Source organism: Arachis ipaensis, chromosome B5, assembly GCF_059453495.1.
Source record: "Arachis ipaensis isolate K30076 ecotype BB chromosome B5, ASM5945349v1, whole genome shotgun sequence".
Classification (NCBI taxonomy): Eukaryota; Viridiplantae; Streptophyta; class Magnoliopsida; order Fabales; family Fabaceae; genus Arachis; species Arachis ipaensis.
In genome coordinates this window covers 141,232,222-141,260,021 of record NC_142440.1, presented here as the reverse complement: position 1 = coordinate 141,260,021, position 27,800 = coordinate 141,232,222, and the positions used below count along the sequence as shown (strand labels likewise).

The 27,800-nt window shown below is 37.6% G+C and overlaps 2 protein-coding genes and 1 non-coding gene across 5 annotated transcripts; 1 reads left to right on the top strand and 2 right to left on the bottom strand.

Annotated features, from left to right (window-relative positions):
- Positions 1-949: 949 nt before the first annotated feature.
- On the top strand, positions 950-9,366 carry LOC107644169 (ras-related protein RABA6a-like). Of its 3 annotated transcripts, XM_088488072.1 has the most exons (6): positions 950-1,565; positions 1,753-2,904; positions 3,487-5,333; positions 5,422-5,626; positions 5,718-5,884; positions 5,975-6,309. In XM_088488072.1, exons 3-6 carry the CDS (start codon positions 3,497-3,499, stop codon positions 6,130-6,132), a joined length of 2,367 nt encoding a protein of 788 aa, XP_088344198.1. In that variant the 5' UTR covers positions 950-1,565; positions 1,753-2,904; positions 3,487-3,496; the 3' UTR covers positions 6,133-6,309. The 3 variants fall into 3 exon arrangements, with proteins under 3 accessions (XP_088344198.1, XP_088344199.1, XP_088344197.1); XM_088488071.1 differs by lacking the exon at positions 1,753-2,904 and having other exon boundaries at positions 1,009-1,565; XM_088488073.1 differs by lacking the exons at positions 1,753-2,904; positions 3,487-5,333; positions 5,422-5,626; positions 5,718-5,884; positions 5,975-6,309 and adding an exon at positions 8,615-9,366 and having other exon boundaries at positions 1,007-1,565.
- Positions 9,367-9,518: 152 nt separating this feature from the next.
- On the bottom strand, positions 9,519-13,619 carry SURF1 (Surfeit locus 1 cytochrome c oxidase biogenesis protein). The gene is made up of 6 exons (XM_016347980.3): positions 13,369-13,619; positions 13,138-13,223; positions 11,746-11,981; positions 10,833-11,004; positions 10,470-10,753; positions 9,519-10,052 (listed from the first exon to the last, which is right to left on the bottom strand). The coding sequence occupies exons 1-6, from the start codon at positions 13,538-13,540 to the stop codon at positions 9,983-9,985; spliced, it is 1,020 nt and encodes a 339-aa protein (XP_016203466.1). The 5' UTR covers positions 13,541-13,619; the 3' UTR covers positions 9,519-9,982.
- A 4,471-nt stretch (positions 13,620-18,090) lies between these two features.
- On the bottom strand, positions 18,091-18,198 carry LOC148566004 (small nucleolar RNA R71). Its single transcript, XR_015884346.1, has one exon. It is a non-coding gene; the product is annotated as a small nucleolar RNA R71 (small nucleolar RNA).
- Between the last annotated feature and the right edge of the window lie 9,602 nt (positions 18,199-27,800).

Below are 27,800 nucleotides of genomic sequence, written 5' to 3'. Positions count from 1 at the left end.
TCAAGATAGTAAGTTATAGTAGTTGGTTTGATTAAATACACTATATGTTTGTTTGTTTTAAAAAATGGGTAATTAAATAGAACTACCCAAATAAAAAGAGTAAGGCCAAATTACACACAATTGCTACATTTTAGAAAAGTTAAATCTAATTCTCTTATTTCTAGAAATGTACATTGACTTATTCTTTTATATAATATTATATTCAATATATTTGTATTTTTAAAATATTAATAAATATTCATATAAAAATAACACTAACTACAAAGGCGTAAAATATTTAAAGAAAGATCAAGATAAATAAGTATAAAAAGTCAGAGAGTACAACAATAATTAAAATCTTATCTCATTACGTGAGATCGGCTATAAAAGTGCACAGTAAATCTTAGAAAAATATAAGTGTAGTTTGATCAGAGTAAATAATGTTGGTTGGTCAAATATTTAATTATAAGAATCAGCAGCATGCCACATTATTTAATTAACTTTGATATTTTATCTAAGTTGTGAGAAATAGCAAGTAATAACCAAGTGTTCAAAGTTGCAACCATAATTACCTGTCATACAATTTTTTTTTTGGCCAAACCCATCTCAATAATAAAGACATCTAACCACAAACTCATGATTACCTGAAACACTACTAAGTGTTAATTTCCAAAGTGGAAGTAACTTGAAATCATTATCCTTCAACATACATGTTACCCATGGATAGCTATGATATAAACCAATCACGGAATGCCACATAAGCATGATAGCCCACTTTCCAATTTGGCATGGGACATGTAGAACAGACGAACAGCTTCACAGGGAGTTGTTTGCAAATATACAAATATTAAGGTGTAGTACCTAATAATAATGTCTTTGTCAATAGCTTAATTCGTTTCACATGTAGATACTCAATACCCTCCAAAATCAACTACTCTAGAATTTGATAGTGCTTCCACTTTAGTTTTTCAAATCCATTACCCACACATTTTTATATATATGATCATGACTTTTATGCACTCCTCTTACATATCATAGTTTTCTTCCTCTTTCCCTCTATAGTTCAATTCATAACCAAAAATTTTTGTATCCCCCCCCCCCCTTCTCTCTTTCTCTTGGATACAAGTTTCTTCACGTCTTCATTAAACTCCTTTTGAGCATAGATAATCAAAAAGAGACATAGACATCATGTTATTTTAACTTAACAAGAGGTCTTGAGTTCGAGTCTGAGATCATACGAAAGAGAAAGAGTCTCTATACCAGAGTAACTATATTTTCGTCGAACAGGATCGTTTTGATTCTAGAGTATGTGAAATTCAAAAGGAAGCTAAGGTTGGGATAGAGAGAAAGTTGTGATCATAAATATATATGGCTGATACATTTGATGAACAGTGTGATTATCTATTCAAAGCAGTTCTAGTTGGGGACTCTGGAGTTGGGAAATCAAACTTGTTATCAAGATTTGCAAAAGATGAATTCCTTTTAGATTCCAAACCCACCATAGGTGTGGAATTTGCTTACAGGAACATAAGGGTCAAAGACAAACTCATCAAAGCACAGATTTGGGACACTGCTGGCCAAGAAAGGTAATCATTTCTTTTCTATCATCTATATCCATTTCCCAATAAATAATAATAATAATAATAATAATAATTATTATTATTATTATTATTATTATTATTATTATTATTTGTTTTTCTTTTCAATTTGCCATCACTTAATTATAAGTGTTATTTATTTATTTATTTAATTTGCCATTTTGTCTTCACATAGGTGAACCAAAATTCATAAGTTTCATAGAAGCAAACCCTTTTGTTTTCTTTTTGCCGTTCTTTTAGATGTTAGTGTTTTCTTTTCTTATTTAGTTTCTTCCTTCTTTGTCTCAATCCTATTAAAGCTTTTTCTTATATCCGTGATGAAAAAGTTAATGCTTTTTCCAATTGGCATTTTCAATTTCAAAGTGTCTCCACTCAAAAACTTGGTTAGCTTATCATAGAAGTATTTAATAATGAATTCGGCTAATTTGACTTAATTATTATTAGACTTCCAACCCTTTTCAGTTTCATCTCTTATCTCATTCTCCACTAGCAACTTGTTCCACTTTTCAACATTTTTTTTAGCCGGCAATTTTTGTTAGCTAGCTATGTTGCCCTGTTTGCTTTTGTTTAGTGTCTATAAGGCATAGTTATCAGACCCGGCTCGACCCGGCCGGTTCGACCGGAAACCCGGTCACCCGGTCACCTGCCCGGGCCGAGCCATACGTTGAACCGGACTTGCAATTAACCCGGTGGAACCCGGTTCAACCCGGCGGGTTTTGATGAAAACCGGTGACCCGGCCGGGTGACGTGACCCGGTCCGGGTTGGGAATTTTTTTTTTTTTTTTTTATTCCTAAGCAAAACGGCGTCGTTCTAATGCATATTTCCCCCCTCCCCAAACTGAACTGAAACCTCAAACCCTAATGGCTATCCCCCCCTTCCCCCATTGCCTCGCCCTCACGCCCTCACCTCACATCTCCTGATCTCTCTAATGGCGTCTGAGAAGAGTTCTCACTTCTCACTTCTCTGACTCTCTGAGACTTTGAGAGTCTAACTTCATCAACCTCGTCGTCACTCTCAGTCTCGCGTCGTCCTCGTCGTCACCCCCCTGCCAACCTCGTCGTCGTCACTCTCAGTCTCGCGTGGTCCTCGTCGGCTCTGTTCATCAAGTCGCGGCCTCACCTCTCGTCGGCGCTGTTCATCAAGTCGCGGCCTCACCTCTCGTCGGCGCTGTTCATCAAGTCGCGGCCTCACCTCTCGTCGTCACTCTCAGTCTCGGGTGGTCCTCATCAGCGCTGTTCATCAACTAGCTCAGAAAGCTCAGAACGCTTCTGCGGCCTCACCTCTCCGTCACTCACAGTCTCTGCCTCAGTTCCTCTGCTCCCTCAGGTCAGTGCCTCTGCTATTGACCTATTGTTATGGAATCTGTTGATAAATTTGATTTTTTAGAGTAGTTCTTGAATTGTATTGTTGCTGGATTCTGGTGGGTAATTTGGTATCTGTTGAATTGAATTATATTGTTGCTGGTTGGTAATTTGGTCTCTGCTTCGGATCCTTGGCATTTGTCAAAAAATTTCTTCATTTTGCTCTCTAGTCCTTTGATTCTTGTCTTGAATCTGCCTTTCCGATCTTTCTCAGTTGAGAGGCACTTCAATTCTGTTGCATTGTTCTTGTCTTCTTGAATTGTATTTTCCCTGTTTGTTGCTGGTTGCTGCTGTTGCTAGTTGCTGTGTTGGTAATTTGGTATATAGTTTTTTAGTTGCTGGTTGTTTAGAGTTGCTGTTAGTTGAATCAGAAAACTTTGGTGTTGTTGTTTACTGCTGGTTTGTTTAGACTTTAGACTTTGGAGTTGTTGTTAGTTGAATCAGGATTCAGGAAACTTTGGTGAAATGGTGGTGGTGGTTGTTGGGTTGCTTAAAAACTGATTTAAGCAAATCCTGTTGCTGAAAATATTTTTGGTTTTTTTGCTAGAATTTTAAAAATGGCTTCATCTCAAACACCATCAGAAACGCCACCATCTCAAGAACAAGCATCATCAGCAACTCCTACCCCTGATCTTACCACTAAAAGAGTTTATAACAATAGAGGAAAGACTGATCCAGCTTGGGGTCATTGTAAACAAATTGTGGAAAAAACAGGGAAAATTACTATGATGTGCATATATTGTGACAAACCTGTTAGGGGAGGTGGGATTAATCGATTTAAGTATCACTTGGCTGGAAAAGGAGGAGATGTTGAGAAGTGCAAAAAGGTTCCACCTGCTGTTGCTCATCAATTTGGGCAAAGTATTGAAGAATTTATGAATAAGAAAAGGAAAACTCAAGAAAATTATGCAGAAAGTTATGGAGCATGTGATGATGTTGAAAGAGAATTTGATAGAATGGAAGAGGTTGAAGCACGACAGCAACAACTCCAACATTCAAGGACAAGGTTGCCACCACCTGCAGCTAGGAAAGGGAAAAAGACTACTGGAATAGAGACTTTTTTCCCATCTTCAACAACACCTGGAGCCCAACCAACGATAAAAAGTGTATTGCAAAGTAAAGAAATTGTGGAAAAATGTGACATTGCCATTGCAAAGTGGATGGTTGATGCTTCTGTGCCATTTAATGCAGTTAATTCAGCATATTACCAACCAATGATTGATGCTATTGCAAACATGGGTGCAGGATATAAAGGTCCAAACTTTGGTAGAGTTCGTGGGTATTTGTTGAGTAAGTTGGTGGAGGATGTGAAAAAGATGATTGAACAGTATCGTGAAATTTGGAAGCGAACTGGATGTACTATAATGGCTGATGGATGGACTGATCGTTGTAGGCGCACTTTAATTAACTTCTTGGTTTATTGTCCTAAAGGAACTATCTTCCTAAAGTCTGTTGATGCTTCTCATGCCTCCAAGACTGCTGAATTATTGTTTAGGCTTTTTAAGGATGTTGTCAACTTTGTCGGTCCTGAAAATGTTGTTCATATAGTGACGGATAATGCTGCAAATTATGTTGCTGCTGGAAGGTTGTTGGAAGCTGAATTCCCTAAGTTGTATTGGTCTCCTTGTGCTGCGCATTGTATTAATTTGATGTTGCAAGATATTGGAAAGTTGAATGAAGTCAGTGAGACAGTTTCACATGCTTCAAAGATTACTAAATACATATATAATCATTGTCATCCACTGTATCTTATGAGGAAGTTTACCGGTGGACGAGAAATACTTCGTCCAGCTCCAACTCGCTTTGCTACCAATTTCATAGCTTTGCAGAGTATTCTGGCTCAAAAAGATGCATTAAGAGCTATGGTAACTTCTAAAGAATGGACAATCTCAGCCTACTCCAAAGAAGCTAAAGCTAAAACATTTGTGGATCAAGTTTTAGACTCTAAGTTTTGGAATCAATGTACAGATGTTGTCAAGCTTACTGAGCCACTTGTTCGTGTGCTTCGTATTGTGGATAGTGAAGATAAAGCTGCAATGGGTTTTCTTTATCAAGCTTTTAATATGGCTAGAGAAGAGATGGTGAAGAGGTTTCGACGAAGAAAGAAGATTGTGGAGCCTTACTTGAAGATTTTGGATACTCGTTGGGATTCACAACTTAAAAGAAATCTTCATGCTGCTGGCTATTGGTTAAACCCTGCTTTTCGATTCAATGCTGCTGAATTTGAAAAACATATGCAAACCACTTCTGGCCTACTAGATGTAATTGAGAAATATTCATATGATGATCCAGAATTGAATACTAAGTTGACAAGTGAGAAGAGAATATATTCTAATGCTGAAGATGATTTTGGAAGACAATCTGCACTGCGTGAACGAAGTACAGTGATGCCAGGTAAATATTTTATTTGGTTTTATCTTTCTTTATTCGTTAATTTATTTAGAAAAGCTATTTGTAATGCATTGCCTCTTTTGATTTTAAGACCAATGGTGGGAATCTTATGGAACTGGAGCACCAAATTTACAAAAGTTAGCCATTCGTGTTTTAAGTCAAACTTGTAGTTCTTCTGGTTGTGAGCGAAATTGGAGTATTTTTGAACACATCCACACAAAGAAGAGGAATCGGTTAGAACACCAAAAGCTTAATGATCTTGTTTTCGTTCATTATAACTTGAGGCTACAACAAAGGTATCTTCTATAATTATTTATCTAATTTTAAAAAGTATTGTTCATTAAAATTTAATCTTTAGTTTAGTAATTACATAACTTGATAACATAGGAATCTAATGAGAAAGCAAAGCTATGATCCAATTTGTCTTGATACATTTAATGAGCATTCGGATTGGATATTGGAAGATTCACCGCCGTTTTTAACTCCTGAAGAGGTTGATGCTCTACGAAATGATTTGGCAAATATGTCCATTCAACCAACTTTGGATGATCTAGGTAAATTCTTCAATTGCTTGAATATTTTAATCGTCAGTTGCTATTATGAATTATTCTTGATATTGATTTGTCAAAAATACACAAATGTAGATCAATTAAATTTGGAAGATGACCAAGATAATGATGGACCAAGTAACAATGCTATGGAAGATATGGATACAAATCAAAATGAGGGAAATGTTGATCAAGCTCCTAATTTGCCCTATGAAGATGTTGATGCCGACTTTGAGCTCACCCCTTGGACTTGATTTAATGATTGTGTTATCTTTAACTTGCTCTAGTTGATTTAAACTGAGAACATATTTTGTACTAAAAACTAGTTTATTAACTCTTCCTTTAGATTATTAGTTATGTTTAAGACTTGATATTTGATTATTAATGTTTGTAAGACTCGCATTTTAAGTTTTAAGACATTATTTCAATTTTATTAATATAATTTTATATTTTTTTAGTTATGACCGGGTTAACCGGGTGAATTAGTGACCCACCGGTTGAACCAGTAACCCGATGACCCGGTCATATGACCGGGTTGATTACCGGTTCGGTTCTGATAACTATGCTATAAGGGAGGAGTTGGGGAAAGAAAACAATAATAAAGAAAGAATTGAAAAAAAAAAAAAAGAGAAAAAGAATTAATTTGTATACAGTATTTTGCAACTCATATATCACAGGCTGAACTTGATCATATCTCGGATAGGATAATACAAATAATAGTCCAAGAATTTAAATTTTTATGCACCGCCACAAAATTTTATATAAATATTTAATAAATTGCTTATTATTTTAAAAGTCTCATAAATACAAGTATCTAATTCAAAACTTTTTTAATATTAGTGTATAATAATTACACTATCTTCACAAGTACAAAGTAAGCGCTGCAAGCTAACTGAGTAAAGGTTTGGTTTTGTGATGAAAATAATGTATATATAACTATAATCCTTTTCAAATGGGACCCGGAAAATACTGGAATAAATATTGAACTATGGATTACTAGCTTGGATAATTGGATTTGGTTTTGTATATGTGATTTCTGGTTTAATTAAGATTTAAGAGATAAATTCTTAAAAATGTGTTAACTTCCATCTTAAGGCAGGGGATTTTGTTGGAATAAGACCTAAGCTTCTCTCCTTTATTCTGCATGCTTCATGCAATATTATTAATTATGTACAAAGAAAAAGGGTTTCATACTTAAAAAGGAACTTTTTGAAAAAAAAAATCATAATAAAACAAATTAAAAGTCTCTTTCCATCTCCATACCTCTGTTGATATATTTTCTTTTCCATCATATCCGTTTTGAGTAAAAACTAAAAAGCAATTATGAATTCTCACCAAGACGGCAAGACCTAATTGAATAGATAAATAGAAATGCTTTTTTCTCCTAATAAATCATTCTAAAATATTTTAATTATCAAATAAAATATTAATTACTTGTAAAAATTTTAAAACATTGATTATATTTACTTGTTAATTTTGTTTAATATTTAAGAAGGTGTTTAAAAAGATTATATCATTAGTCTAGTTAATATAATGGTCAATTCTATGGTGTCTATGAGTTGGTGTCTAAATTTTGCCTAACTAATTTTTTATAATAAATTTTGATTTTTTAAAAATTATTTATTTTTATATATTTCATAGTGCCTGTGAGTTGGTGCCTAAATTTTACCTAACTTACTTTTTGTAGTAAGTTTTGATTTCTTAAAAATTATTTACTTTTATATTTTTTAAATTAAATATTAATTTTTAACTTTTTTTTAATAAGTAGGCACAATCTTTTAGACATTATAGCATTTACTTAATATAATACTTAAAAGGAACTGGGATGTGGGATCTCACTGGCAGCATAGTTGAAAAATAAATTTATCAGTGTACTATATGTCCCATTTATTGACCTTAAATTTGAAAGAAATGATATAAATTAAGTGAAAGTTGTAGAACTCACTATCAAGTGTAGACTGTCCAACAAATCACTAATTATTTATTTTATTTATTTATTTAGTTAAAGTTTAATGCATACATAAATAAACAACATAACTACAGGGTAAGCCGGGTCCAAGATATGGGTTGGCCATTTCAGTCTTTAGCCTAAGCTTAAGAAAATGAAGGTTAGAACTTATAAATGATTGTGACAAAGAAATTAGGCAAACAAATTCATGTGAGGTGGTGAAGGTCTCGGATTTGGTCACCAACCCCACAATCACGCACACTCTTAACTCTAGCTGTTTATGATCATGTGATATCCATCTACACCAAAATTCTTCATTTAAATCACAAAATCTTGTTAGGTGCAATAGATTTAACACGAGCAATATTATATTCCTTGTTTGAGCAATGTTTTTTATTCAATATTATATAGGATTGGCTTAAAACAATTCACATAATCATGTATCATGTCTTCAAAAAAGAATAGTATGTTGTTTGTGTTTCTTTTTGGCCCAAAGATGAAAGTGGAATCGGTATATATCAAACCTCTAATCCAACATTAACAATCCCCCAGCACAAGATTTAACAGAAAAAGGAAAAAAAAAAGTGTGAATGAGTTATAATTCATTGCCTCGGTGGAATTATTTTAGTTATGCTAACGATGTATATGAAACATTTAATATTATAATGTTCTTTCAAGTTTTTTTGAAACATTGCTTAATTTGGATTTTAAGAGTGGATTAACATAATAATTCAACCAAATGGTTATGTATTTCACTCTAACAAAGCATACATAAAATTTTGTGGCAGATTTAGAGCTATCACAAGTTCATACTACAGAGGAGCCTTGGGAGCAATACTAGTCTATGACATAACCAGAAAATCGACTTTCGGAAACGTGAAGAAATGGTTGCATGAGCTAAGAGAGTTTGGAGGTGAAGAAATGGTGGTCGTTCTGGTCGGAAACAAATCTGATTTGGTTCAGTCAAGGGAAGTTGAGAAGGAAGAAGCGAAAGGGCTTGCGGAAACAGAAAGGTTATGCTTCATGGAAACATCTGCTATGCAGAACCTGAATGTTGAGCAAGCATTCTTGCAAATGATAACTAAGATCCATGACATCACAAGCCAGAAAATGTTGGAGGCCAAGAAAGAGAATGGCACAACATTGAGGATTTCAGGTAGGAAGGAAATTCATGTAACTGATGAAGTCACTGCTACTAAACAAGCTAGTTGTTGTTCAAGATGAAAACATACACATCATTGAAGGTGCAAATACTTTCTGTATAGGAATTGTTTTGTATGCTCATTTTACTATCTCACACTCCATCTAATAGTATGAGTGTATGTTAGCTCAATGTAGGTGACAATAATGAAAACAGATAACACATCTCATTTGTATAACTGAGTTCTTGTTTCTTCCTACTTCCCCACTTCTTCCTTTCCTGTCTTTTTTGTTTTTTTTTTTTCCTTTGTCTTTTAGATCACTTGATAGTAGAATGTAAATGATGATTTTAATGTTGATTGTGTGTGTACTAGTGTTGGAATTAATGTCTCGAGTAAAGTAATATCCATGGAGTAGAAGAGGGAAACATTAGAAGATTTTATCATCATAATCTTCAGGTTTTCAAACAATTATTATGAACAAATTAACAAACATGGGCTGATTAATAACAGTTCCAACATGCTTTTGTACAGAGACACTACAATCTGTGTGTGGAATTGTAGACATGATTTTACCTCCTTTATTGAAATAAGGTGAACAATCAATGTGTCAACAAAATGTGGCATACTCATGACTTCCAAAGCTTCCTAGTACAAATCAAAAGTTATATTCATGACTTCACACAACTACCATCAATAATTTCTTTTGTAACAAAAATTTGATCATTTAACTAATAAATATCAACATACTCATCCCCCTTGTATAAAAAAAATTAAAACATTTTATCTTTGCTCACAAGAATATCACCCTATTTTTCATTCCTGCAGTGTTATTATGGCCGGGGATAGCCTTAACTTTTTGAGAAGACCTCACTTGAATAGTTTAAGGTAGCTTGAAAATGATTTTTGATAGTTAGGATGGAGAAATGGAAGACAATACTTCAAGTAAAGATGATCCCATATCAGATCGAGGTTAAATGCGTCAATAGACTCAGCTATGTGACGGTGATGACTTTGCTATCTTTGCTTTTTTCTTGGTCTGAGCCTCTTAAAGGCCATAAAAGTAACTGCTGCAGAAAGAGAATACCTGCTCCAAACAAAAATAAATAAAATCAGATTCATAAAGCAAAATTTGATTTTTAAAAATACAAATAACACTATATTTTGATTAATGCTATGGTTAGTTGATTTTAATAACATATTATTACTATATTGATTTATTCTAGAATAATTACACTATTATATGACCAATGATTTAGCCTTTTTAACTAAAATACAGGCAGTCAGTATCGTGAATGGCCTATGGATGCCTGCAACCATAGTTATCAAAGTCGAGAGTTCATCAACAGTTGTGGAGCTTAGGTAAACTTGAATTGTAAAAGCCAACACGTAAACTCAATTTTATGACCTAAAGAATTATCAACTAAAGTACAAAAGCATAGGTAACAAGAACCATAACACAAGCACAGTTGTTCGATAAGCAAGGAGAGAAAAATTTACACACCATGTCAATGTGTAGTTCAGGTGGTCTTGAGGCATTACTGAACTTCGAATTAAGGTATTGACATCCTTGGGAATAGGGTAAGGATTACTTGGATTCACATTTTCATTAGCATCTTCAATATAGATAGTATTTTCAGGAAGACCACAAGCACGCGCAATGGCAGGAACATCGACATAGAACCACTGGGAAGATTCAGGATCATTTGCCGGGACAAATATGCTTGGTTTTTCACTTCCACGAACTATGCCAACTACTTCTTTCAGTGTAACAGAAGGGGTGTGATCCTGTAAGTTACGCAAAATCAAAGTAAGTTTGAATCTTCAATCTTCTTCATCAAAAAATGACCAAGGGCAAGAAAAAAACCTCCGCAACGATGGGCTTTTTAGACCAAAACCTCCTCCGAGATGTAGTTCCATCATCCTGTGAAGGAGAAGGAACTGCATTCGGGAACTTTTCATCTAGTGTAGCCTCTACAAATTTGTCTTTCCAACTACGAGGAACCCATCCTCTGTTAACAAGAATGGGAAAAGTGACACTACAAGAAGACAAGTTTAAAAAGTTATAAAAAAAAATAATAATTAAAAAAAAAAGACTAATGAGCAATGACTAACCCAATAAACATGTGACTGATGCATGCATAGCAACATATGTAGCAATCTGTAGCTAATGATTCAGATACAATTCTAGTTGGTATAAACATGTTATCTTAAAAACTTGAGGACTTAAATCTTATGAAATATGAAGCCTAAAAAATTATGGCCAGATTGTGCCCATGAATATATTGAAGCTTTTCCCATGAATGGATTATTTATTTTTGTTATGAGTCTTAATTATTAACAATTCATTCCAATAGTTTATTAAGGTTTTCCTTTTTCTCTGTCTCAGATCTCTTTCTTTTAGCTACCGGCCCAAACAAAAGAGATTATGAGCAACAATTACAATTATCAGTTTATATCAATTGGTATCTGTATTAGTTAGCCCTAACAATAATCACAATTTACAAAGCATTGTGAGATATTGAAAGTTTATGACTTGAAAATTGTTTTAGTAGCTCAAGCCAATAATAATTTAAGAAAAGCACTATTCATACACCCAACACTCTTGACACCCGTATAAAAATACGGTTTTTACTAATTAAATGTGTATTTAAATTATTTTTTAATTAACAAAACAAAGAGAACCCCTGTTTGGTTGCTAAGAAAATAATGGTGTCAAAATGGCGTTTATTATAGGGTGTACACGTAGCGGGATTGATAATTTAATACTGATATTTTACCTGTCTGGATGATTCTCAACTGGCATAAGAGGTGTTATAACATAGTAGCCATTTTCAGTAACTCCTGAAATGCTTCTTGAGCGGGGTCCTACAAAGATTGATTTTTTATCATCAAAAACTCCTTTGCATACCACCTTCCTAAATTCCAGAGTGTCCAATTCCTGAGTTGAAGGATAACTGCGGAATTGTAAAGGTTCCATTTCCAGCCTCTTCTCTCTATATTCCAACAATTTAATCTGTAATATTGAAACAGGGAAGTAACAGTCAATGTGCTAATCCGCATGGCTAGTACCAAGACATGCAGTAATGTAAGTTCATCTAAAATTGACTGGATTACCAAAATTCGAGCAGAATATTTATAACAAACTATTAGGTTGAAAGAACATGAATGAGATCCCTATCAACTACCTTATCAAACTTCCATGATCCAATATATGTAACTTACTAGTGAAGTATATGGTTTTGAATTTAATACAATCATTACATCCAATACAATCTCTATTCTATCAGTCAATCATGGAGATGAAAATATAGACGGCATAATCCAAAACATATATTTATCATTAGGAAGGGTTTTGCCTATAGAGTAAGGGGTATACCGGCACAAGTATTATAACTGTAAAGTGAAAATAAGAGCAAAATGCCAACATATATTGATTGTAACAAACCTAATTAAGTTACCTAGTGAAATCGCCAGAATCAATTTGAAATTCACAAACTACAATTAATTACCAGTTCTTAGATTAGTCAGTAGATACTTCCTAGATTGGTCCATATGGCTTGATTAGTAGCAGAGCACATCACATTTCATGTCAGGTTAGTACTTTACTTGAGCCTCATCACAAACACATTCATATTTTGCTGAATCACTTGCCAGGACCTTGTTGACAAAGCGATTCGAGAATAAAATCAACATAATGTTATTTCCACATACTTTCACTTATACAACTCGCACAATATCAATCAACACCATTTGTTCCATGGCTTCCTTCCCTCTTCTTACAACTGGATGCTTATGTGAGACTATACGAACAAAAGTTATGAGAAACTGGCCTGGTTAGTTTCAAAAATACATCTTCCATTTACTTTTTCTTTTTCCTTTTTTTATTTGGTGGTGGGATGAAATGATGAAGGAAAATGAAACCATAAAGTCAATGTGTTACATTTATTTGAATTCAATCTTAATAAACCATCCATAAAAAAAATGCACTATTGTGATACCAGTAAACAATCTCAAAAATAAAACTGTATGCTTAAATGAAATTGAGGAACTCTTTTAGCTCACCAAAATTAATCTCTTTTTACCACAATAAAAAATGAGAATATATATATGCACCCTAACATTTTCCTAATCATGATGAAGTTAATGCTACTAGTAGAAGAAAAGCACACCTTATCTTGTCTCCTAAAAATCTGCCAAGTCCCAAGGCCAAAAGTGATTGCTCCAGGTAGAAACAGCAACCATCTAGATCCTTTTCCTTTCAAAAAATAAAAATAAAATAAAATAGTAAGTTTAATAAAAGAAGAAGGTTGCATGTTTGTGAACACAAATTCAGCATTGCGAAAAACAAGATCGACCGAACAGATAAAGAATCAATAGAAGGCGCATGAATACGTACATACCGTTTGATCCCGAAGAGGAAGAGAGTGTTTGGTCGGAATCAGATGATGTAGCGGAAGCGGCGGCGGAAGTAAACGGCTTAGATATGAGGAAGTAAGCGTAGCTCCCTCTGCTACTAGTGGCGGCAGCGGTGCTACGACGGAGGTGTGCTAGCGTTCTGGCGGTGGAAGCCATTGCTGTTACAATGTTTGATGTGAGAGCGGAAGATGAAGATTTGAAGGGTTTATGGAGTTGGAATATGGTGTTTGCGAGAGCACTGACCGCTTTGGTGGACCTTACAGAAACTCCTTTTTTTTTTCTTCCACTTTGGTGGGCCTTTCGGATTTTATACGGGCCTTCTACTTTTTTTTTGTTTTTTGTTGTTTTCCTACATAACTCCCCTCACTCGGGTGGAAGCACTCATCAACCCAGCGCACTCCGAACTACCCAGTTACCAACAAACAGCAGTTTTTCGAGTTAATACTCATTTTGACCATGAAATTATCGAGCGGCCTCAATATGGACCCCAAAATTTATAGTTACCCAATTAAAATCTTGAAATATTGAATCGTGACCCACGTTTGTCCTTGTAGCTATCTCCATTAAAGTAACGCTGATGTGGCACGTTAAATTGACACGTAGGAAAGCATAAAACGTCGCCGTTTTATGTTCTCTCCCAGTTTTAACTCAATGTGACGTCGTTTAAGGACTTTATTGGGTTAAAAAAAGTTGGGTCAACGTGTAGATGAAGTCACAGACGTAGATTGACCCTTCTTCTTCCTTCTCTTTGTCTTCTATTCTTCTTCTCCACGTTGTTGTTCTTCTCCATTGCTTGACTGTGAAGAAGGAGAATCAGAGTAACATTGTTGGTGTATTGGACTGCTGGGTGAGGTTGCTGACGAACTAACATGGGCGCAAAAAGAAACGAAGAAGATCAGGTTAGGAAGTGAAGTTTTATTTTTTTTTTCACAAATTTCTTAATACTCTGTTTTTGGCTTTTGTTTGGGTTTTTGTATTGCATTGTTATTGTCGAAGCAAGGTGCTGGTTATATTTAGGGCATTAAAAATTGTTGCATGTGAATGATGCTAGGGGTTTTTTTTCTTTGATGAAGAAGAGAATGTCGATTTTATCTTTTGCTGTCTGTGAAAAAATGTTATCATGTGTGTGTTATTGCTTGTGTTTAAAAAATTTGTTGTTTTAAAATGAATGATGACCTATTATTCTGTTTGGAGTTTGAAGTCAGTTAAGTCAGTATGCTTTGTTTTTTAAAATTATTGTTGAGATTTTTGTTATTTTGCAATGTAGATGGATGATGATATAACAATTGTCATCCACCATGAAGGAAGTTTTGAGACAAAAGAAGATGGAGAAGTTGTATATGTTGGAGACTAAATTGAATAGTTATTTGGACTAGAGGAAGATACATTGGATGTGTTCTCAATAAGAAATTATTACAAGGTTCTAGGATATGACAACTTGAAGGAGTGCTGGTGGCTAGCTCCTGGAAGGCCCTTGAAGACTGGATTGAGAGCACTGTCACATGACAAGGAGCTCTTAGAGATGTGCTTTCACGCAAAGAATAATGAAGGTGTAGTGCATGTATACCTTGAGCATGGAAATTCTGAACATAAAGGTGATGAGGTTCCACAACTGGTCCCTATGACCCTCAATCCAAAAATCATGGTATCTGACACCACCTCAAATCCATCCTCATGTATTCCAAATACAGCCCTTGAACAAAATACAATCACATTCCCTGAAGCAAATTCTGTACCCCCAGGCCAACTGAACTCTGCTCCTCCAAGTTAGCCCCACTCAAAACCTCAAACCAAACCCACCTCAAATTATCCAGCCCAACCCACCTTTGAACCTGTAGCCCAACCCAAGTCAAAGCCTGCAGCCCAGCCCACAACCACACCTCCAGCCCAGCCCACATCCACACCTCCAGCCCAGCCTAAACCAATGCCTATTTCTAATCCATGTTCTTCTAAACCAAAAAATAATAAATCTGAGAAGTCCATTCCACCCACCACTACAAAGAAGTCTGAAACAAGTGTCAAAAAGAATTCAAAGTCTACCCCAAAGAAAGGTACTGTGAAGAAGGTACCGATACCACCACCAAAATGAGTGACACGATCAGCTTCAAGATTTGCACCCAAAGGGAAGAAGGTTGTTGGTGAGGTCCCATCCGTGACATTAAGCAGTGACAGTAGTGACTCGTATGAGAGTGTGGAAGATGAACTTTATAGGCCTGGACCCGAGGCTTTTGAGAGTTCAAGTGATGATGAATCTGATTCTGAAGTTGCTACAGCAAGACCCAGGGAGTTGAAAATGAAAAAAAATAAGGCAAAAGGTAAGATATGTCTCGAAGACTTGTGTGAAGAAGATGAGCTGATAGTTCAGAATTCTGATGAGGAAGTTGATCTGGGCCAAGTGATTGGAAAAGCCCCTGAGGTCCAGCCACCATATGACGCCTTTGATGCATACCACGATGATTCTGATGGAAATGACTCGTGGAAATCTGAGGAAATGAAGACCCCACCTAATTCGGACGAAGAATCTGATGCGGATGAGGACGATGCTTTTCCAATGTTCATGGAGGGATGATAAACCACTATTTTATGGTTTATATTATGTTTAATTATGTGGTTTTATCATGATCCTTACCCACTTATTCATTAAATTAGCATGCATTCAGATTTCCTTCCTGAATTTATTACATGTTTGAAAACTGCTTCCTAGAGACTTTAATTATTTATTTTTAATTCTCCTTTATTCCATTCGGTGCCGTGATCTGTGTGTTGAGTGTTTCAGACTTTACAGGGCATAAATGAGTTGGAGATTGGAAAGGAAGCTAGCAAAAATGGAAGGAACACAAGAATTTGAGGAGATAACCAGCGAGAAGTGACGCGGTCGCATAGCTCACGCGACCGCGCGAAGGAGAGCAAATCGCAGTGACGCGGCCGCATGGCTAACGCGACCGCGCGGATTGGAAAAGCTCAGGCGACGCGGTAGCGTGGACGACGCAAACGCGTGGCGAGGAAAAGCGCGAATGACGCGTCCGCATGGACGACGCAATCGCGTGACATGTGCGATCTGCATAATCTGCAGAATTCATTGGGGGCGATTTTGGACCTTGATTCGGCCCAATTTTCGGCCCGGAACAGCAGACTAGAGTCAGAGAACATGCAGAAACAAATAACACATTCATTCAGTCAACAGTGGAGAGATCTAGTTTTACTCTCTTAGGTTTTTTTCTCTCTAGGTTTTTAGAATTTTAATTTTCAATTGGTTTTAGCATTGGAACATTGAGAAGAGTTATTTCCTTATCAAGACTTCATCATTCTAGTTTGTTTTCTTAACTTGGTTTCATTCTTCCATGTTCTTTGCTTTGTTCAATTTTGTCATTCAGATACTTTTATGATTATTTAATGCAAGGATTATTTCTTTTTAATTCAATTTCAATTCCAATAATCATGTCTTCTTTTAATTCCCTTTCATGTGCTATGGATTCTTTATTTACAATGCGTGAGTAGTTTCCTTACTTGATGGGGAGTTGATTAAAAGGAACTCTTGAGTTGGAAGGATTGAAAGAAAATTTGTAATTGGGTTAATTGTTGGATTGCTATCCTGTCACCGACGCCAATCCCCTTGAACTAAGTGGGTTGCAACTTGTGAACAGATCTGGCATTCCAACTTGTTTGACTTTTCCTTACCTAGTAAAGGATAACCAAACAGAACAACCATTAATTATAAATTAATCTTACAATCACCCCATCAATAGTAGAAATTCCAACCAATCAACTCCCAGTCAAGGCTTTTATTCATATTATTTAATTTTCCTCAATTTACATTCCAATTTACTTAACTCAACTTCTTTGAACATCTGATTAATAAGATAGCACACTTTTCTGCAACTCGTTGGGAGACGACCTGGGACTTAAAACTCCCAGTGATTTTTAATTTAACTCTCTGTGACATATTTCTAAATTGATAGGTAGATTTTCGGTGAGTTAAGAACTATACTTGCAACGTAACTATTTTAATAATTTTTAATTCACCAGCTTCTGCGTCTCATCAATTTTTGGCGCCGTTGCCGGGGAGTTGCAATAGAGTGCTAAATTTATTAATTAGAATTTATTTATTTTCATTTTATTTTATTTTGCTACTATGAGCTGCATGTTTCTTCCGTCAAATGACGCGCTCACTTCCTGATCCGCGCTTGCTAATACTCGATCCTGAAATTGAAAGGACAATTTCATGAATAAGGCGAGAACAGCGTCGGTTAGCCCGCTCTGAGGGCGGATCTGAAAGTGAATCTGAGGAAGAAACCAGCCCCCGTTCTACTGATTCGGTTGTTTTACGTGCAGAAAATATGGCAGCTAGGAGAGTTACCATCCAGGAGGATGGAGCCCCTGATTTTATAATGCAACTGTTTCAAGCGCATCATCCGGCGGTAGCTACAGATTTTGAAATAAAGCCCGCACTGCTAAATTTGATGCCTAAGTTTCATGGCCTACCTGCTCAAGAGCCTATCAAGCACTTAAGAGATTTCCAGGCAGCCTATTCTACTGTCAGGCGTGATGGCACTGATGAAACTTCAATTCTGCTGAAAGCTTTTCCGTTTTCTCTTGAGGGAAAAGCAAGAGTGTGGTACTACACTCAACCTCTAGCAAATGTATCCAACTGGGATACACTCAGAAAGGAGTTTCTGGAGAAATTCTTTCCATTTGAAGTTACTGATAAGCTAAGGAAGGATATCTCCACAATTATTCAGGATGACAATGAGACTCTCTTTGAATATTGGGAGCGCTTCAATAATCTTCTGGAAGCATGCCCTCACCACATGATTGAAAAGATCGTGCTACTCAGCTATATTACACAAGGTATGAGGCCCCAAGATAAAACCATATTGGAAAGTGCCAGCAATGGGTCTATGAAGAAGTACAAGACCACCGATGAAGCTTGGCAATTGATTAGTGATTTAGCTGAATCCACTAGGAACCATAGACAAAAGCAAGGCCATTCAAAAGCTGTTGCAGAAGTATCCTCTAGCAGAGAGACTGCTGCTCTAACTCAAAGCATCTATGAAATGACCAACTTGTTGAAACAAATGCAGTTGAATCAACAAGCTCAGCAAGCTCAACCTCCTCCACCACAGCAAAGCCAACAACTAGTCCCACAAAAAATTTGCAAAATCTGTGCTGATTATAGCCATTACACTGATGAATGCCTGCAGCTCCAACAAGAAGACAACATGGTGGCATCCACTCATAACTTCTATGACCGCCCCAACCAAGGGTACAATCAAAGTGGAAATAATAACCATGGATGGCAGGACAATTCAAACCAGAATTGGAGGGACAATAATAACAGAGGAGGCAGAGATAATTAGGGAAATCAGAGGTGGAATAATAACAACAACAGGCAGTAAAATCAACCTTACAGAGCACCTCACCTGAGGCAGAACCAAGGACCACAGAACAATCAGCAGCAGACCTCTCAATTTACTCATTCTTCGTTATCTTCTAATGAAGATCTACTACAATCTTTTGAGAAAAGACAACAGACCATGGAAACCAACATCATGAATAGTATCAATGCCAGTCTGAATGGTCTCACCTCTACTATGCAAGCTTTTATGACACAGTTTGTACCAGCACAAAATTCCAGTAACCAACCTTCAAGCACCACTGGAATCCCCTCTCAACCATTACCCAACCCAAAGGGAGGCATTAATGCTATCACCCTGAGGTCCGGAACCACACTGCAGGAGAGGAATCAGGAGGAACCAAGCTCACCAGAATACGCCTCAGCTGAAGAGGTGGTAGGAATCGAAGATGTTGAAGAGGAAGAGGATATACAGGACATAGCTGAAGAAGAGATAGCTCAACCACAGGAGGAAGCACCAAAAAGCGCATGCACCACAGAAAACACCACTCCCATTCCATTTCCACAACTTGCAAGAAAGCCCAGGAAGCAGCTGGAACCCGATCCTAAAATGATAGAGATATTCAAAAAGGTTGAGGTAACTGTTCCCCTTTTTGATGTTATTCAGCAGGTACCTAAATATGCAAAGTTTCTAAAAGACTTATGTATCCATAAAGATAAAATTAATGAATTAGAAACTATTCCTTTAGGTAGTTCTATATCTGCTTTAATGGGAGGATTACCTGAAAAATGTAGTGATCCAGGTCCTTGCATAGTTAGTTGTACTATTGGCGGTGTAGTAATTTATGATTGCATGTGTGATTTAGGAGTATGTGTCAGTATAATGCCTTTGTCTATATATGATGTTTTGAGGCTCCCTCCCTTAAAAAGGTCGGCAGTTCGTTTTGTGTTAGTAGATAAAAGCATTATTACAGTGGCTGGAGTTGTTGAAGATGTTTTGGTGAACATTAAAGGGCTCATATTTCCCACTGATTTTTATATCTTGGAGATGCCCCACAATGATTCAGATAAGCCATCATCAATCCTACTTGGAAGACCATTTCTGAAGACATCAAAATTCAAATTGGATGCTTTTTCAGGAACATACTCCTTTGAAATAGATGGCCGCATAGTAATCTTCAATCTGAATGGAGTCATTGACAACCCCCCAGAAGATCGTTCCATCTTCCAGTGTGATGTCATAGACGAAAGTGTGGCTGAAGTTCAAAAGGAAGAGTTTGAAGAGAGGCACACTGGACAAGGTCCAAGTGTGGGGACCCTCTTAACTGATAGTGAGGGCACTTCGCCATTTTCACAAGCCCCAGATAATCCAGAGCCCGCCCATGATCAAAAGTTAGAATTGAAACCTCTCCCTCCACATCTCAAATATGCTTATCTTGAGGATGAGCAGAAGCTTCCGGTTATTATTGCAAGGGAACTGACTTCTCAACAAGAAGAGCAGTTGCTTGATGTACTGAGGAAGCGTAAGAAGGCAATTGGGTAGAGTTTGGCAGACATAGTGGGAATCAACCCTCAAGTATGCGAGCACAGAATATTTTTAGAAGAGGGAGCAAGACCTGTCCATCAACCCCAAAGAAGATTGAATCCCACCATCTTGAAAGTTGTCAAAAAGGAAGTGACCAGACTATTAGAAGCAGGTATCATATATCCCATTTCAGACAGTGAATGGGTAAGCCCAGTACAAGTGGTGCCCAAGAAATCTGGAGTCACTACAGTGAAGAGTGAGCATAGAGAGCTCATAGCAACTAGAGTTCAGAATGCTTGGAGAGTCTGCATTGATTACAGGCGTCTCAACCAAGCTACCCGTAAGGATCACTACCTACTTCCATTCATTGATCAAATGCTGGATCGCCTGTCAGGTAAATCACATTATTGCTTTTTAGATGGTTACACAGGTTATTTCCAGATTCATATAGCTCCTGAGGATCAGGATAAGACTACTTTCACATGTCCTTTTGGGACCTATGCTTATAAGAGAATGCCCTTTGGCTTGTGCAATGCACCAGCTACCTTTCAAAGGTGCATGATGAGTCTTTTCTCTGATCTTATTGAGGACTGTATGGAAGTTTTTATGAATGATTTTAGCGTTTATGGTGATTCTTTTAGTCTTTGCCTAGATGGATTATCTAGAGTATTAGATAGATGTGTTAATACAAACCTTGTATTGAATTTCGAAAAATGCCACTTTATGGTAAAACAAGGGATTGTATTAGGACATGTGGTATCTAATAATGGCATTTCTATAGACCCAGCAAAGGTAAATGTTATTTCTAGTTTACCTTACCCCTCTTCTGTGAGGGAAGTCTGTTCGTTCCTTGGCCATGCAGGTTTTTACAGGAGATTTATTAAGGACTTCAGTAAGGTAGCACTTCCCTTATCTAGATTACTGCAGAAGGATATTGAGATCGAGTTCAGTGAGGATTGCAAACAAGCGTTTGATAAGCTGAAGACTGCTCTAACTCAAACCCCTCATTGTGAGAGGACCAGACTGGAGCCAGCCGTTTGAAATCATGTGCGATGCTTCTAACCATGCAGTAGGAGCAGTGCTGGCTCAACGTGAAGGTAAGGATTCTTTTGTTATTGCCTATGCGTCTAAGACTTTAGACACTGCCCAGTCCAATTATACTACTACTGAGAAAGAGCTTCTTGCTATTGTTTTTGCTCCGGATAAATTCCGAGCTTATTTACTTGGTACTAGAGTAGTAGTGTATTCGGACCATGCAGCTTTAAAGTATCTATTAGCTAAAAAGGAATCCAAACCAAGACTTATATGTTGGATACTGCTGTTACAAGAATTTGATTTAGAAATAAAGGATAGGAGTGGTAATCAGAATTTAGTAGCAGACCACTTGAGTCGCCTTGAACATATTAAGGATGATTCTACTCCTATAGATGATAATTTTCCTTTTGACAACCTGCAAGCAGTATCTGAGGTAGTCCCTTGGTATGCACCCGTCGCTAATTATTTAGTTAGCCGCACATTCCCTCCACATTTTTCTAAACATCAAAGAGACAAGCTGAAAAGCGAGTCTAAATATTATATATGGGATGACCCATATTTATGGAGGTGTGGCGCTGACCAGATCATTAGACGGTGTGTGCCTCAATCAGAATTCCAGTCTATTTTAGAGGCCTGTCACTCATCTGAGAGTGGAGGACATTTTGGCCCTCAAAGAACAGCAAGAAAGATCTTAGACTGCGGATTCTGGTGGCCTACTCTTTTTAGAGATGCTGCTGAGTTTTGTAAATCTTGCCCCCCATGCCAGAAATTTGGTAATATATCCAGGAGGGATGAGATGCCTCAACAATATATGCTTTTCTGTGAAATTTTTGATGTTTGGGGCATTGACTTCATGGGTCCATTTCCAAATTCTAATGGATATTTTTATATATTGTTAGCTGTGGATTATGTTTCCAAATGGGTGGAAGCAATTCCTACCCGCGCTGATGATGCTAACACTGTTGTTTCCTTTGTGAGAAACCATATTATATATCGCTTTGGATCACCACGAGTGATCGTGAGCGATCAAAGCACCCATTTTTGTAACAGGAGACTAATAGGATTGATGAAGAAGCATGTGATAATCCATAAAGTTGCAACAGCTTACCATCCCCAAACTAATGGGCAAGCCGAGGTGTCGAACAGAGAAATCAAGCGTATCTTGCAAAAGATAGTAAAGCCTCATAGAAAAGACTGGAGCACCAGGCTACAAGATGCACTGTGGGCATATAGAACAGCATACAAGACACCCATTGGGATGAGTCCCTTCCGCTTGGTTTACGAAAAATCTTGTCATCTCCCAGTTGAAATAGAACACAGAGCCTTCTGGGCAGTTAAGGAGTGCAACATGGGAATTGGGAATGCTGGAGCTGAAAGAAAGTTGCAACTGCAGGAACTGGAGAACCTTCGCCTAGAAGCTTATGAGAATTCCAGAATTTACAAGGAAAAGGCGAAAGCTGTGCATGATCAAAACATCAAGAAGAAAGAGTTCCAACCTGGAGATTTTGTCCTTCTTTACAAATCTCGACTGAGGCTCATGCCCGGTAAGTTGAGATCAAAATGGGAAGGTCCATACAGAGTAGAAAAGGCTGAACCGTACGGAGTTTATCACCTAAGCCATCCTTCAAGCTCTGAACTTATTATGGTTAATGGACAACGCCTGAAGCTATACCATGGTGAGAAGGTGCAGAAAAATAAGGAGCTTGAGATCTTCCGCTTGGAAGATCCCCACATAGCAGCAGATTGAGCTAGTGGAGCGTCCAACTTACGGACGTTAAAGCAAAGTGCTTGGTGGGAGACAACCCACCATGGTATGATCGTTCTTTTCTTTGTTTTTCCTATTCAATAACTCTTCTCTTTATTAGTACTTTTGTGCATTTGCATTTACATGTCTTTATATTTCTTTTAAAAAAAAAAAAATTTCGCCACGCGACGCGATCGCATCAGCGACGCGTCCGCGTCGCAGAGGGGGTGAAGAAAAAAAATAAATGAACAGAGAGTCCGGCTGGATCGTGGCTGGAGGCGTGCCAATGGCACAAATCGACCCACGCGACCGCGTCCCTGACACGTTCGCGTCGCATGGGAATCATGGCCTTCCACGCGACCGCGTGCCCCACGCGGCTGCGTGCCCTGAGTTTTCGACGTAAAAGGGTGCACATCAACATTTTGTGCGAGAGTGATGCTGGATTGGTGCTGGAAGCACAATCCTTGTCACGCGATCCCGTCGCCGACGCGACCGCGTCATCAGTTTTCTGACGCGCACTCATGCGATCGCGTGACCCACGCGATCGCGTCACCCCAATTTGGCAATTAAATTAAACTGAACAGAGAGTTGTGCTGGAGCGAGGCTGCACTCGCGCCAGCAGCGTAACACGGGTCACGCGACCGCGTGACCGACGCGATTGCATCCCCTTACCTGACGCGCACTCACACAAACGCGTGTCCCACGCGGCCGCGTCGCATACGCCGCACAGCTCAACCTAAATTGCCAAATTATCTTATCTTTCTCTCTTCCAAATCCTAATTTTCCTTTTCCCTCCTTATTTATTCCTTCCCCCTTCCCCTTTCTATCTCACCTTTCACTCTCTATCTCTCTCACCACCATTAACAAGGTTTTACCTTCTTCTTCCTTCTTCTCTTTTTCTATCATTCTTATTATATTATGTATATATATTATTATTTTCTTTTTCTTTTCAAATTTTTATTTTTCTTCTTCTTCTTTTCTTTTCTTTACATGGTGTTAGAAACCTTTTGAGTCATCATCCCTCATTATATGCTTGTGGATTATTGCAAATTGTTTGACAATTATTTTTCTCCCATTTAAGGGATTGCTTGCATGTTCATCTTCATATTTTCTATACCCTATTCACCATGCATGCTATATGTTTGTGAAAAAGCTCATGTGGCATTATGCACTTCTCTATGTTGCTATACTATTCAATGCTTGCTTTTCACAACTTTCTCTTATTATTTTATTAATTAAATTTAATTGTCAATACAAACGTGATGGTTTGTTATGAAGTAATGCTTGGTCTATGCTACTCGTGCCCTTTGCCAGCATGCCAATAAACACCTTGCATTCACTTGTTTTTATCTGCACTAGCTATTTTCCATTGATGGCTTTTCATATGTACTCGAGAGCATGTGTTCATGTCATCTACATTTTACTGTGCATCCATCACCCTCTTTTCCTTCCTTGCTGTATATCTCTTTAAATTTAATTTTCTTTCTCTTCCCTTCTTTCAGGATGGCCACCAAGAAAGGAAAGAAGAAAGCAACTTCCAAACCACCAGCAAGAAAAGGAACTAAAAGAGCATTAGTGGCAGAGCCTTCTTCAACCGCAGAATTGAGCGAAGACAATGGGGTTTCCTACGGAGACAGCCAAGGCAGGTCAATCTTTCTTGGGTAGTTGAGTTCTACTCCAACTTCTACATGCCGACCCTGCAGTCTGTTTATGTCCGGCAGAAGCAAGTCCCCATCACAGAAGAGGCCATTTAGCAAGCTCTGAGTCTTCCCCCCATTCCAGCAGGAATGGACGCTTTTCAAGAAGCCGCCCTTCAGCGCCAGAGATACCAATTTGACTGGAACTCTGTTCTCGGAGTCATCGCATTACCTGGCAGCCGTTGGATCTACGGATACCACCGTACCCGCCCTAAGGGAATCTTGGCTTCAGCACTTACCTTGGAGGCTCGCGTATGGGCACAGATCATGTCCCATTACATCTTTCCGAGCACTCATGAGTCCTCTTTCACTGCGGACATGGCTGTTCTACTATGGTGCATCCTTACAGACCAACCTCTGAATCTCTCAAGACATATCTGGAATGCTATGGAACACGTACAAATTGCGGGCAACCTACCTTTCCCCGCCTTGGTCTCAGATCTTGTCTCAGCAGCTGGAGTCTCCTACAGAGCTGGGGACACCAAAGCCATGCTTCCACGAGATGATCAATATGTCCCTAACGGAAAATACCTCAGACTCTCAGCAGCCACTACAAGCCTTCCTACTGCTCCAGTTGAAGATAATCCTTCTTCAATACCACAAGCATCTACAACTGAGAAATTACTCCAGCAGATAATCGAACGGTTGGATCGACAAGAACAGAAAGCAAAGATAAGAGAGCGCCGTAACGAGCGCCGATTCAAACACCTCAAAGAGCTACTCAAGGGACGCTTCAGAGACTCAGACACCCCGGACTCCACTTCCTTTACTAGCACTGGGAGCCATGATGGTCCCGATGATAGAGATACTGCTACCAGCCCACCCCTGTTCCTGACAGATGGCACCGAGGACGGTGCAAAGCCTTAAATGTGGGGAGGTCGGTCAGTACCTGACTTTCGGAGGTAATTTCTCTTCTCTAGCACCAATAATTAGGATATTTTAGTTAGATTTTCTTTCCTTTATAGAATAGAATAAATTGCATAGGTTAGAATAGTTGCATGCATGTTCTACTTGATTGAAAAGACAATAAGTTTCTTTTAAAAATCTATCTTTGGAACAAAATTTCACTAATTTTTCAAAAATTCTTATGATAAATTTGCTTGAGTTGTATTTGGAACATGATATTTAAGTTAAAAAACACACAACCTGTGAAAGATTTGAGCCTTTATGAATGGTTACATTATTTAACCATAATTATTTCATTTCTGTGTGTTTACTTCTCTATGATTGTGATCTATATTTTGTTTTATCTTATATGTCCAATAGCTATTATATTTGTATGCTTGCACATGATTGAGGCCATTATTTATTTAAACTCACTTATCCAAATTAAGCATACCCTTTTAAATTATCTTTGTTAACCACTTTGAGCTTTTAATTCCCATTTGTTCGATATTTCACCACATTACTAACCTTAAGCCGAAAAACAATTGTATATCCCAAATTGAATCTTTGGTTAGCTTAAGATAGAATTGTGTGTGCTAGTTAAGTATGGGAAATTGTGGGAACAAAAGTTGTTAAGGGAATGTATAATGAAAAATTTTAAGGGAATTTGGATACCTACTCATGTGAAATTATAAGAATGAAAAATCTATGTGCATTGATAAGCTTTATTTATTTTAAGCAAAAAAAATTGATAAATAAATAAATAAGGGGACAAAATTACCCCAATGTTAAATTCAGAATTCAAAGATCAGTGCACATATAATAGAACCAAAATATAAGTTGATACATGAGTATGGATTGAAAAAGGGAATTCTGGGTAGCTAGGTATGAACTTTAAAGATGACATTAAGTGTATACAAGTTATGTTAGAGCTTGGGTTAATTAAAGATTCAATTTATTAGCTCACTTGACCAAATATACACCCCTACCTATGCCTTAGCCCCATTACAACCTTGAAAAGACCTCATGATGTTTGCATTGGTATATTAACTGTTGTTGATTGGTTAGGAGAAGAACAAAAGTTAGAAATCATGATTAGAGAAGGATAGAGTGACCACCCTATACACTAGAGGTTAGAGCGTACATACATTATCAGCGAGGGTTCAATACTTGAATTTTCAAGTTCCCTGCTTTCATGAGCTATCTTCTTGCACTTTTATCTGTTTTATTGTGTAATGATAAAATTAGTGGAATTTGATTTGTAATTATTTTGAAGAGCTTATTTACTTTTGATCAAGTGGACAAGAATCATATAGTTGCATTTATTTATATATATATATATATGGGTTTGCATTGCATTTCATGAGTTTCTACATGTTCATACTTATTTCCTTATCTCCTTCAATTAAGCATGAGGACATGCTAATGTTTAAGCGTGGGGAGGTTGATAAACCACTATTTTATGGTTTATATTGTGTTTAATTATGTGGTTTTATCATGATCTTTACCCACTTATTCATTAAATTAGCATGCATTCAGATTTCCTTCCTGAATTTATTACATGTTTGAAAACTGCTTCCTAGAGACTTTAATTATTTATTTTTAATTCTCCTTTATTCCATTCGGTGCCGTGATCTGTGTGTTGAGTGTTTCAGACTTTACAGGGCATAAATGAGTTGGAGATTGGAAAGGAAGCTAGCAAAAATGGAAGGAACACAAAAATTTGAGGAGATAACCAGCGAGAAGTGACACGGTCGCATAGCTCACGCGACCGCGCGAAGGAGAGCAAATCGCAGTGACGCGGCCGCATGGCTCACGCGACCGCGTGGATTGGAAAAGCTCAGGCGACGCGGTAGTGTGGACGACGCGAACGCGTGGCGAGGAAAAGCGCGAATGACGCGTCCGCATGGACGACGCGATCGCGTGACATGTGCGATCTGCATAATCTACAGAATTTGTTGGGGGCAATTTTGGACCTTAATTCGGCCCAATTTTCGGCCCGGAACAGCAGACTAGAGTCAGAGAACATGCAGAAACAAATAACACATTCATTCAGTCAACAGTGGAGAGATCTAGTTTTACTCTCTTAGGTTTTTTTCTCTCTAGGTTTTTAGAATTTTAATTTTCAATTGGTTTCAGCATTGGAACATTGAGAAGAGTTATTTCCTTATCAAGAC

Bases quoted from the DNA above. Each gene is read 5' to 3' on its own strand.
- LOC107644169 (XM_088488071.1), top strand. From the start codon at position 1,348: ATGGCTGATACATTTGATGAACAGTGTGATTATCTATTCAAAGCAGTT. The intron at 5,627-5,717 runs GTATCTTCTATA...TTGATAACATAG, and splicing joins AACTTGAGGCTACAACAAAG to GAATCTAATGAGAAAGCAAA. The intron at 5,885-5,974 runs GTAAATTCTTCA...ACACAAATGTAG, and splicing joins ACCAACTTTGGATGATCTAG to ATCAATTAAATTTGGAAGAT.
- SURF1 (XM_016347980.3), bottom strand. From the start codon at position 13,540: ATGGCTTCCACCGCCAGAACGCTAGCACACCTCCGTCGTAGCACCGCT. The intron at 13,224-13,368 runs GTATGTACGTAT...ATTTTTTGAAAG, and splicing joins TTCCTCTTCGGGATCAAACG to GAAAAGGATCTAGATGGTTG. The intron at 10,053-10,469 runs GTGTGTAAATTT...TGTTTGGAGCAG, and splicing joins CTGAACTACACATTGACATG to GTATTCTCTTTCTGCAGCAG.